Source organism: Aedes albopictus, chromosome 2 (genome assembly GCF_035046485.1).
Source record: "Aedes albopictus strain Foshan chromosome 2, AalbF5, whole genome shotgun sequence".
Taxonomy (NCBI): domain Eukaryota; kingdom Metazoa; phylum Arthropoda; class Insecta; order Diptera; family Culicidae; genus Aedes; species Aedes albopictus.
Genome location: NC_085137.1, coordinates 246,503,147 through 246,515,898, shown reverse-complemented (window position 1 = coordinate 246,515,898; position 12,752 = coordinate 246,503,147). Strand labels below are relative to the sequence as shown.

General features: G+C 37.8%; 1 protein-coding gene across 1 annotated transcript in view; it reads left to right on the top strand.

Annotated features, from left to right (window-relative positions):
- Positions 1–8,915, top strand: part of LOC115258588 (uncharacterized) — a 62,800-nt gene extending 53,885 nt beyond the window's left edge. The window contains exons 8-12 of the mRNA XM_062848049.1: positions 3,237–3,670; positions 3,727–3,865; positions 3,933–4,153; positions 8,418–8,572; positions 8,645–8,915. Coding sequence (XP_062704033.1) covers positions 3,237–3,670; positions 3,727–3,865; positions 3,933–4,153; positions 8,418–8,572; positions 8,645–8,911 — 1,216 coding nt within the window. The 3' untranslated portion in view covers positions 8,912–8,915. The remainder of the gene's footprint in view (positions 1–3,236; positions 3,671–3,726; positions 3,866–3,932; positions 4,154–8,417; positions 8,573–8,644) is intronic.
- The last annotated feature ends 3,837 nt before the right edge of the window (positions 8,916–12,752 follow it).

Below are 12,752 nucleotides of genomic sequence, written 5' to 3'. Positions count from 1 at the left end.
GGGAAGAATCCCGGTAGATATTTCTAGCAGAATTTCATCAGGCTTTCTGGAGGAATTCTAAAAGGATTTCTCAAAAGATTTCTCTAGAAAGTTTTATGGAGATGGATGACTGCTGGGGTTCCTCTGAAGATCCCTTTAAGGATCCCTCCAGGATTTCTTCCTGGAGTGTTTCTCCTAGGATTCCTCTAGGAATTCCTCTTCCAATACATTCAGTAAACATCAGAGACCTTCTGAAATTTCCTCGGTGAATTTGGCTGAGATTTCCATGGAATATCTCCAATAAATATACACGCAGAAAAAATATATTAAACAAGCCTCGCGGCGTTTATTTTAGTTTCAAATACTTCTTCACTTTGAATCTATAACATAATTACCATGAAACTAAGCAATTTTGTGATTTCAAAGTCTATATTTTTTAGAAACAAATATCCATCGACTTAGATTCAAAAACAACATATGTTTGTTTAAAAGTGGTAACGAAATGAAAAAAAAGCATGCGAGAATCGAACACAGGTACTGTCATAATATGCATCACTGATAGCGAGCTATTGTTCACGGCCAGATCTGCTCTTGAAAATCTCAGGGTAAAACTGAATCATCTTGTTCGTTATTAGCTATGTGCATTCTCCGATATTGTAATCAAAGAAAATATTTTTTTGATTCAATAAACCCCGCGACTTAGAAATGAAGTCTCTTTGAATTTGGTTCTAATATGTGTTATTTGTCTGCGTGTATTAATATTGCTCTTTAAAGTCCTGCAGGAATTCCTGGAGGATTATCTGCAGATATTGTATGGAAAACACAGAAAAAAAAATCCGAAGGATACCTTCCTGAAATGTTTAGAAAAACCCCCGTAGCAGTCATGGAGCAATTTTAGTAATAATTCTTAATATATTTTCAAGAGGATTCCCAGTAGGAATCACTTATTTCTGGAGAAATCCACGAATAATTTACAGCAAGAATTATTGGAGGAGTCCCAGCAAGAAATACTTATGCGTTTTATTAAACATCGCTGGAATCAACGCCCAAGTTATTTACTTTGAAAAACTTGGAGCAGAATGCGTATCTCGAAGAGTTTTCCTCGAAAACCTAGCAATGGCCTTGATAAAAGAACTTGCCCTGGTACGAGCCAGAATCCCGACGCTTCCACATGATACCAAGCAGTTGTTGCGTCGCATGGTGCCAATTGAAGAAGAGGATCCAACACTACAGAGAAGAACAAAAGGACGATGTAAGACTTTCCCAAGTGACCATTGTGCTGTAGCCTTTTTGCATGCAGATATACGATGTATTTAGAGCAATCATTACTTTACATGCAAATTTAAGGTTGATTTAAAGTGAAAATAAGCAGTTATAAAATCAAATTAAGATTATACTGGTATAATCTTAGTTCAGTCGCATAATTGCCATTTCCACTTTAAATCAACCTTAGATGTTCATGTAAAGTAATGATTGCTCTAAATACACCGTATATCTGCATGCAATAAGACTTCAGCACGGTGACTACTTGGGTACATTGTAACTTTAAATGGAATATATCAAAAAAATTGAGGACTTTTTTTATTGGCTTCGAAACAGGTTCCTCCAGGGTACATTCCGGTGGACACGGGTTGGCCAGGGAGGTTATTGATTCTTTTAGCAGTTACTAAGATGATGTATATGAAAAATCCTGAAGATAGAGCCGTCGCATGCCTAGATTTGGTGCCATGGCCAAATTGTCTTCGAAACAGGTTCCTCCAAAGGACACTCCGGTGTCCACGGGTTGGCCAGGGAGGTTACTGGTCATTTTAACAGTTACTAAGATGATGAATAGGAAAACCCATGAGGCGTCGCATGCCTAGATTTGGCCAGGGAGGTCACTGGTCCTTTTAATAGTTACTAAAATGATGTATATGATAAATCCGTCGCATGCCTAGTTTTGGCGCCACAAGCAAAATATCCACGGAACAGGTTCCCGTGGGGGCCATTCCGACGCCTGGACCAGATCGGGTGGGCCAATTCCACATGTCCACTACCAGACGCGCGTCATCCAGCAGGACATATTTGCCGAAGACACCAACATTCTATCTAGTAAAGCATCGCAGCCATTATTGAAAGAACATACCGTGTACTCAGTACACGATGCGACCGCTGGTGTAACTTTTTCTAGCGCTGATGGAGGGTTAACTTATTTCGTAATCGGTAAAGCAAATGAGTGTTCAAAAAATGCCCAAAGCATGGCTTCGTTCGAAACTTGAAACCAATTAACTTTTTTAATAGTCGTTGACAAATAGTAATCCAAAACTCATGAAACAGTGAAACAGATAGTCTTACAGGCTCTTTCCAAGATACAATAATTAAAGTAAATATTTTTGTCGAGTGATGAGTTAAATAAGTGTACTTTTAGGAGGTGCATTGATTTTTCATTTCATTTTTCTTTTATTTCATAATAGTATAACACCAATATTCAGAGACCCTACTGGTATTCCCAATGTTCAAACACTTATTCTGAAAATCAATATATTTTACGCTGCCCCTATTGCAGAAAAGTGACGACATGAGCAACAGTATGCCACGGCCTTTCCGCTACGAAAGTCGAAACTGTTAGCATTATACAGTTGACTTTTGAGACACTCTATATCGTAGAGAGCTGAAAGAAAGTTTCCTAAAAACTAGAACGTGACATAGCGGAACCATTTTTGCCTAGACTATGTTTGTTGTATGGGATTGTCCATTTATTACGAAAGGCATCTTTTTACTATTTTTCGGCATCTACTTTCTTTGTAAGAGTTTTTATATTCAACTCTGAACAATTATGTCTGGCAGGATTATTAAACCTGCCCCTGTCATAAACTTCACGTAATTATTGGACATCCCCTGTGTTGCTTTGAAGAAAGCACGCTTTACAACTTTGTACTTACTTGCGATAGATAAGACACTGTATATGTGCCGCAACGGCGTTCGTTAAATGCTTTGACTAAACCAAAAGCTTGTATAGTCTGGGGGAGATGTAAGTTTAATTTTTACAACTATTGGTTGGCCATGGACAAACAAACGGCGGAACCTAACGAGAGCCAGCTTTTTAGTTTGTTCTTGCAAATCAACTGAAAAGAAAGTCTTCCGGAGCAGTGTTGAGAGTTCAGTTAGTGGTGGAATATTAATAATTGATCGTTAGCAGATTTTTAGTTTAACAAATAATGAACGTGGAATATACATATTTAGGTTCACAGCCGGGTATGCATTTACAGATAAACTCTCAGCATTTTCGTTAATTCGCTAAAAATTGTTCTAGGGGAGGAAAAGCATAGCCTTCCGCGAACGGTATTCGTGCTGACCGTTGGCATAATGTTTGGGTTTGTGTTGTTTGGGTTGATCACTTACAGCAGTAGTCGCATACCGTGGCTGCCGTGGTACCACCGTCCAGGCCAATTTCCCCCTATACTGAGTGATCCCCTGTCGTGGCACGATCTTGAGGGCGTTGAAGGTCCCGAACAGGAGGTAGGGAATCATGCGGCACACGAGGAAGTTCACGCGCTTGAGAACTCAACTCTTGCGAATAAGTTGTACCGGGAGGTGCGAATACTCTGCTGGATCATGACTAATCCCAGCAATCATAAAGCGAAAGCTTTGCACGTGAAGCGTACCTGGGGTAAACGATGCAATAAGATATTGTTCATGAGTTCGACGGTTGGTGAGTGTTACATCGAATTGATGCAATATGCAGGTGATAACGAAAATCGTTCTTAGATCCCCTTCTAAATACGATTGCTCTACCAGTGAAGGAAGGTAGAGATAATTTGTGGGCGAAGACGAAGGAAGCCTTCAAATACATCTACAAGCATCATCTTGATGATGCCGATTGGTTCTATAAAGCTGATGACGACACGTGCGTATTAAGTGTTTCGCGAGTGCTACTACTACCCAAATGATACATCGCTGTTGTTGTTTTGCAGATATGCAGTGCTTGAGAATCTGCGATATTTGCTCTACCCGTATTCTCCCAGTTATCCAATTCACTTTGGTTGTAAATTTAAGATGGAAGTCAAGCAAGGCTACATGTCCGGTGGTGCTGGTTACGTGCTCAGCAAAGAGGCTGTTCGGCGCTTCATCGAAGAGGCCATCCCGAACAAAAACTGCCGACAGGATAACGGCGGTAGTGAGGATGTCGAAATTGGTAAGAAAGATTTTGAATTGAATAATAAAACCAACCTATTACAAAGGTCGATAGTGAGAAAATTAACGATAAATGGGCTGAGTATAAGGATGCTCAAACTTTTAAACATCGCGACCCAGTTATGACGCTACCACAATTTCTTGATCCAGGGCTTCTACAAAAACTAATGTTTGAAATAGTTATTTTAGTGACCATGTGACAGGAACACTGACCAAATAGTGACGTACAAGTGAATTCAATTCTTTGGCTGATTTTTTCTCTCCGGATTGACCAATGTGACGCTTACACGGGCAAAAATGCGGAACCCAAAACTGTGTGTTTTTATGGTACAGAAATATACCAAATAGGGGTAGGCGGGGCAGTGTGGACACCCTCAATATTTTCAAATATGCGAACTCTTTTGCACTCTTAATGAATGGAGAATATAATAGAATAACTAGCCAGAGAATATAGTCCATTTATCTAAAACGTAGATTCAGCAAAGAAACATTCAAAATTAAAATTATACTTGACTGTACACGAAAAAGTTGCATCCTCCGTTTTTTGTGCATGGAAATTATAATTTTCACATCATCTAAAACAAGGTTTAGTGAGTAATTAATTGCAGGTCGATTACAAACTAATATTTCTAGAACACATGCAATTAGTTTTGCTGTATTTACATGCTTAACATGTTAATGTTTTCTTCTTTTTTATATCAATAATCTAGTTTGAAAATATTATCTCCTACCGGGGCAAAATGGACACTCATCTATGTGAGAGAAACGGCAAGGGAAAAATATAACCTAACTTTTGGCTGTTCGGGTCCGTATGAAGTTGATCATCAATATTAACTTCTTTTCCCGATCAGCCTAGATAGCTGTGTAGTGTCGGTAGCGGTTGTCTTAATTGGCTAAGAATAACACTACGGACCACCTGTTCCGGGGATAAAAGTCCACTAAACAGGGAACCCCAATCCAAGGTGTCAGGCGACCCGTGCTGATGGATGAATGGTTGAGGGGGTTTAAAATATGCTCGATTTTTAACGGAGCCCGTAACGTAGGTAGATCGCCTTTTTGAGTTGCGCTATGGTTGAAGATCTACCAAACCGAACCCTAGTGACATCCGGTTTGTCAAGTTGGGGTAATGTGTTTTGGTAATAAGGATTCATGGTACAAAGTCCTTGTTACTGGTGACAGTTTCTAAAATTGCATTTATTCTGCCTTGCTGATAGTTAAAGAATCGGACTTTGCCCACCCGAGACTACACTTGATGTTAGGAAAACAAACATGCTTTACGTATCTAATTGCGTACTAACCTATCAAGGACTATTAAGTTCTGGTAATTCAAGGACGCACGTGCATTCTTATTGCAGAACACATTCTCTAATTTGACAGAGTTTTGCAACTAGCCTAAAGTCCCGGGTTTTTCTTTGTTGTCCTGGGACTAAACTAGAAGCATGACATGGATGGGGCTAAAGTTCCGATTGTTTTTCTCAGAATTCAAATAGTTTATGTTTGATTAGGGGCGCTCTTTCACTGGGATTTAAATCTCTATGATAACGGGACCTTTTTATCGCAATCTATTTCTTGCACCTCTGGGATAACAAAACAGGAACTGCACAGAAATCGATGCTTCATTGCCTCTCAATGACAATGGAGTAGTACGACATGTACTAAATACTAAGGATACGAGTAATGCCACAAAAGATCTAAATACTGGTCGCAGTGGCTCACCAGAACAGAAAAAAACCTTAATAACAAACCAACCACATTCGTCGATTCATGTATATTTTCGGTTAAATGTTCACTATAGTAGACATAGGGTGAAACAAATTGTTCAAAAAAAGACAACAGTGTAAAATAGTTGTTCAATGCACAGCTGTACATGCCAACAAGTACAAAGCTTTATCCAAAACAGCCTGAAGTTAAATTAACTGAACAAAAATGAACTACTTTGGCGTATCATTAACCCACAGCAGTTGTTTTGTAATACAATAACTTTATAGGTGTAAATAATGTACGCAATTCGTAAAAGTCTCACGGTGTCCATACTGCCCCATAGGGGTGTCCATTCTGCCCCGCATGTTTCAAGACGGTCATGAAATAGTAACATTTTTTGAAACATTTTTTGTAGTGAATAAATCATGTTTTTTCGTTTACACTCGTGTACAATAGCTGCTAAATAGACTTAAAAAGGATACATGTATAAAAAAAATAAACTTTTATGACATTTTGCCAGGTAAAATTGGCAAAAACCTTAGGGTGTCCATACTGCCCCACCTCCCCCTAATATCGGCATGATCATGACGAGGCTTGCCGTAACATACTCTCTCGATCAAAAGTTTGGGTCACCCCGTCAAAAACACGTCATGGGCCTAAAAACACACATTTCCGTCAATAAGAGCCCAATAACAAACCTCAGATCTCTTTCAAAAGATAATAAGTCAAAGAAAATTTTAACATGATTTAGGAGAAATTTTTACAAACATATTTACATGTGAACTTAACCTAAAGTTGCAACATTCTCAGAAAAATTAAGGTTGAAGGATTCGTCATTGACAAAATCGTCATCATTGCAAATTCAAAAGCAGATTTCTCGCTCAAAACTTAAGTGTTTGCATTGAAAATATATTCACTGTACTCCATTCTCCACCCGCAACACAGTGAATACAATTTCACTGCAAAAATTTCATATTTGAACGAGAAAACTGCTTTCAAATTTTCGATGATGACGGTTATGTCAATTACGAATCCTTCAATCTTAATTTAAACTTACGGCAGTGTCGCTGGGAATAAGGTTTAAAGATGAGAGCGGTAGTATAACCTAATTTCTATGAGCTTTCAACTGCTTTTTACCGCACTTAGCTAAAAAAAATAAGAAAAAAGTTATTATGTTAACACTCCCAATACCGTGGTAGGAAAAAAAAAATGGGAGTTAAAAGTTTGAGCAGCCGTCTGTGAACCGATTTTCAGTTTTTTTAGGGATCTTCGACCCAAATTTTCTATTTTTATTTTATACAAAACTCATGTTTTTAGGGATGCTCATTTTTCATCCAGAATAGCGTGAGTGAGGAACGTTTTTTAAATGATATTTTTTATTTGTATGCCAAAATGACTGCAAAACATGATTTCTGCTAATAAGTCATAGTGCAGAGGTAATACAAAATTATAGCAACTATCTTGAACATCCATAGCTACGATCAATTGTAGCTATCGACAACAAGCGCTCGAGTGTTCTTGCTAAGCATCCTAAAGAGTTAGAGTCTTCAGCAAAGTTGTTTAGATTGATTGGTGTTACACTTTTATGTCTTTGGTTTTGATCTAGTGTTCTCGATATGCATCCTAGAAGCCTAGAAGGTTGGAACCGTGGACAAAGTACTTTGGATTGATTGCCACTACATTCTTACGTCTTCGCTTTTGGTCTAGATCTGCTGAAACTGATCTGGATAAGATTTATCTATCAATACGTCGCTCTACCCAGGTAACCAATAAGCATTTAAATAAGCAGTATTTCAGTTTCAAAACTGCATTCCACGTGCCTACTGCTTCATAATATCAGTTCGACTGCTAAGCTGCCCTAAATGAGCAATCGAGCTGCTGCTTAACATCTGACAGCTGTTGCGTAGCATTTAAAATGCTCGATATATTTTGGTTAAAGAGCATCTGAACTGCTATTTTAATGCCACAGAACTGCTAGGAGAGACGAATGATGCTAAAAGTACAACACAACAACACGATAACAACGTTCTAATTTATGAGTCACGGCTATAGGACCGGCATCATTCGGGTATCTTTTTAGTCATAGGTAGCATACGAAGGTAATTAATGAAAGTAAAGGGGCATTTTGTGAATAAATTTCTTTTGATCCGTTTCCCATGTTGATTATCAGCACATGCCGGAGCACGGGGTTAAACGAAACAACTGCTGGTGTTGAGCCTCAAATAGATCAAAAAATCAACGCACATTATCTGATCATCTATAGATCAAACTGTAGCACGGTTCTGTTACATCATCAACCCGAGGGTCGAGGGATCGAATCCTGGTTACGCAGAAATTGGCAAAAAAAACTAACATCCTTCCAAAACGTGCCCCAAACATCAAAAGCGAGATAAAAAAAAATGAGAAGAGAATGGGAGGAGACTAGGTATGAAGCGGGGAAAATGAGCAGGGCGAAAAATTTTGTTCTTGGTCTGTGTTGTGCAAGTATAAGCTCAATTCTTTTAAATTTTGTCAATTAGTGCTGTTGTACTAAACCCTCTCTTTGCCTAATCTCAATTAACCAGGAAAATGCCTAGAACTAGTAAATGTAGAAGCTGGTGATTCAAGAGATTCTTTGGGAAGAAATCGGTTCTTCCCAATGGCACCCGAACATCATTTAATTCCGAACAATGGGGAAAAGCAATGGTACTTGGATTACGCATTCTACAAAACAGACGATGTAAGTTACAATTATATATAAATCGAAATTAGTAGGAAAATTATTGAAGTAAAATTATGTTTTTTTTCACAGGGAATGGAATACTGTTCGGACAATGCAATCTCTTTCCACTACGTGTCGCCCAACCAAATGTACGTGCTAGAATATCTCATCTACCACTTACGGCCATACGGTATCGTCCCACATCCACAATCTTTGCCGGAAAAGCTTCATGTGGGCCATGTTCTACCTGCGAAGAACTTCAGCAGCAGTACAACTACTGAGGTGATACAAGTGAATAAGAACACCACGAAAAGTGAAAATAAGGAAGCAACAACGACAACAATTATACCTATGTAACACACTCTCTAGTTTTTGATTCAATTTAATGAAAAAAAAAATTAATAACGTAATCATCATAAAATAAGAAAAGTCAATTACTGCATGTATTTATTTGTATTTATTAAATATAAATTATTCCCGTTTTTTTTGGAGTCTCAATAATAGAAATTTTCTTAATTTCCTTCGACAAAGGGGTTAATCAAAAGGTTAAATCGATAGATAAGAGGCAGTTACTTCACACGAGAGCATTTAGAGTCTGATCAAAAAGCCTCTGTCAGTGCCTTTAACATTTAGAATTGATTGATTGATTGATTTGTCTTTATTTAAGAACATTTAGAACTAATTAACTAACAAAAATACTATGATTTGGTAAAAATGTTACTCCGTGATACGGTTCCTCCCTTCGATTGAGGTAAATTTAAGACATAAAACCATCGAAGCGAATTTGACTATTTTTCACATAAGGGTGAACCTCGCTGCTATTGCTGTATCTAATTAAGCTTGTAAAAGTAAAGACAACATTAATCTTTGAACGGTAATTGAGCCTGATGGGTTGGTTTTCCGTCAGTATAACAACTCAATTAATCTCCACTGGGCACGGTTTCCGTTGCGTGTAAGTCTCTTTTTTTGTCCTGAGGCCACTAAGCCGTATGAGCTGACAACATTTATTGCCCTCAATCCAGTAGCACCTCCAGCCACTTAACAATGTTAAATGTGCGATCCGAACTACGAACGGTACTGCACCATGGCGAGCTACGCATTTAAGCACGTTTATTAAAGTAAATTTTTCAACAAGCCCATCAGCAGCCACAGGACTCCGGTCAGTTTCAATCAATTATTGTACATTTGTCGGTAGAATTTAAGACTTCATTAAGCCCAATGCAACTAATGACTGGTAATAATTCGGAGAGGAGTGGCGACGCATGGTGGTTGGTTCATGTTCGACAGTGTTACAAACTCTTTCGGACCAGCCAGCAGCGTTGTGCATATAACGAGGTGCGATATACAGCGTACAAACTGCGACCAGCCACCTGTCTGCCTGCCTACGTTAGGAGTAGCTAAGCCACTTAGTGGACAGAGGGCTTTGTCACGCTGCTGACCGCAGGATCAACAAATTAGTTGCATCTAGTTCAATGCAAACCTATCATTAGTTAGATTCAAAACTTGCGTGTGCTACCAACAATTACCCACCAGACAGAAGCACTGCCGCAACGGTACGAAAGGTGTAATCGATGAAAGGTGCAAGATTGTCACAACACGGTATACTAGTCAACGCCTCTCATCGAAGCTTGGAAAATTTACGGTGTGTTACAAGAAAGTGTGCAAGGACGATAGACAACAAGCATAAAAAAGGTAAATTATTCTAGCACAAAATATTTTAGAATAGAACAATAGAGCACCATATACCACATTGCATTAGTAAGGGCACCAAATCCACCATGTTCATAGAGCTCAATCTCGGCTGTTCGGGCTCAAAAGAAGTTGATCATCAATATTGATTCCTATTCCCGATCTACGGATTGCCTGATCCGGTGATAAAAGTGCACCAAACAGGCAACCCCTAATGCATGGTGTCAAGCGGCTAAATGCGTACCGTGCCTAAGAATGGATGGTTAGGGAGGTCTTATAAAACCCTAACCGTTAACGATGCCTGTGGAGTACCAGGACACACTCCACAGTATTTTGTCCTTACTGTGTTAAACGGAGCAATGAGAGCATTGTGTTGTTCCTTGCTGTGCATGCATCGCTCCTAATGGGGTGAGTAAATATTGCAGCATAATCCATTGCGTTCGCCATTCTCTCGCGCAAAAACGAAAACAATAGATGCGCGGGTGCTTAGTTTTGTGTTGTTTCTTGTTATGAATGCATATGGTTTGGATCATTGGTTTCTTCTTTGTCGCGTTCAGTTCATTACTGTGTGGAATGGGCTTAAAGCTTCTGCTCCCTAATGGGGTAGAGACGCGCGCAGACTTTCTTTTATTAGACATGTTTTCGTATAGACAAGTGTCCGGTTGTGCGCGAAAATTAGTGCTTATTGATCCATTGTCAGAACACATCACCAACCATAAGTGACTCCTAGACCTGACAATGTACCATACCCTACCACAGTGTTCGAAATCGATGATTTTGCGATCAAAATTGAATAACTTTTTTTAGGTTGGTTCTAGAGGTTTGGCGTGTTCTACAAAGTTATTCTGCATGTTAAAAGGCATCTTTTGATAAAATGTTTTTAATGATTAATCCCCCTAGAAGTGAGATAAAAAATTTATTTTTTCAAAAAAAAATTTTAGAGGTTTGACGTCTTTGGCAAAGTTATAGCCCATAATAAGAGAAAAACTTTCGTAGAACATGTCAAAGCTCCACCTCTTACGGTTTTCGAGATATGGAGCGTTTTGTGCGAAGTACCCCTAAAACTAGTTTTTTCAGTGTAGCTTCAACAGATAAAATCCTATAGTTTTGTGATCTTCTACAAACTTGTTCAGGACGTCAAAATACACATTTCTTCCGAAGATGTCAAGTCATTAGGTCTTAAAACAAAAAAAGTTATAGGCAAATTTGTCATATTTTAAGGTGTACTTTCACCTTAAGTAACTATTTCCGGCGCAAAATGGCGCAGATGGCTCAGTCGGTAATTGAAAGATTAGACTTTTTGCTATCACTTGGAGGTGGAAACCCTCGTGGGCAGTAGTGGGAAAGATGGTTTAAATACAAGGCAAAAACTTATAATTTTGCTTGTAATACAAGAAAAATAAATAAAAATAATAATTTAGAAGCCCGCAGTAAATTTTACTGCATCGCGTAATTTCCGGCAATATTTTACAACATTTTTGTGCATTGTTTTTACCAAACAGAATATTTTATTGATGATTTTGAATTCATATTGTTTACTATCAGATGTTCAGGCAATTTCTTATAAAGTTATTTTAAAATTAGGTGTTTGTTTCTTTTTTCGGGGCAATATTCAAGTTATGTAGCACTAGGAATAGGGAAGAGGAAATATTAAACAGTTCAATATGTGCATCAAAACACAGAGTAGACTTTTTTTTTCATGTATTTATATTTTTATTTGTTGTTTGACTTTTCAACTACGGAATCAGTATCGGAAAATATCAGGAGAAGCTTTGATTCGTCCGATAGCAGATTAACAGCTTTCTCGGTAATCCACGAGTTTGACTTACAACTGGGAAGCAATTGAAATATATCAGATTTAAATCGATAAAATACAAGGTGTGCCAAGAAATAATGCGAAAGTTTTTTTTTATTTCAAACATTATTTTTAATCTCTTGACGTTAACCAATTACATGTTATGATGTCCCATCGTCTGTCTCATGAGTTACTTGAAGTATTTTTCATATTTATAACAGTACTTTTCACAAAAATTGGGTTGAAAATAAAATTTTATATCAAATTGCACATTTGAAACAATTTACTTTATTTTCATCAGAAAATCATTTTGCCGATTTGATTTGAAAAATGTAAAATTACAACTATCTTAATTAGAACTGCGAAACGCATTTAATATTCTAACCATTGTAGCCATTTAATTTTATGACTATTAGGTAGGTAGTCAATCGTTTGGGCATATGTTGTCATAAGTTTGAAGAAATTCAATACTATTATTTAGAACTAGCTATAGTTATAACTCTCGGGTTATACCAATAATTTCTTCTGATTTTTCAATTTAAGTGATAAAAACTCACTGTTTTCTGTAAAAAACTGTGCAAAGATATTGCCGAAAGTAACACAGTGCAGTAAAGAATACTGTGGTCTTCTAATATATTATTTTTTTATTTTTTTTTCTTTTATTATAGACAAAATAATAAATTTTGGCCTTGTATTTAAACCACCTTTCCCACT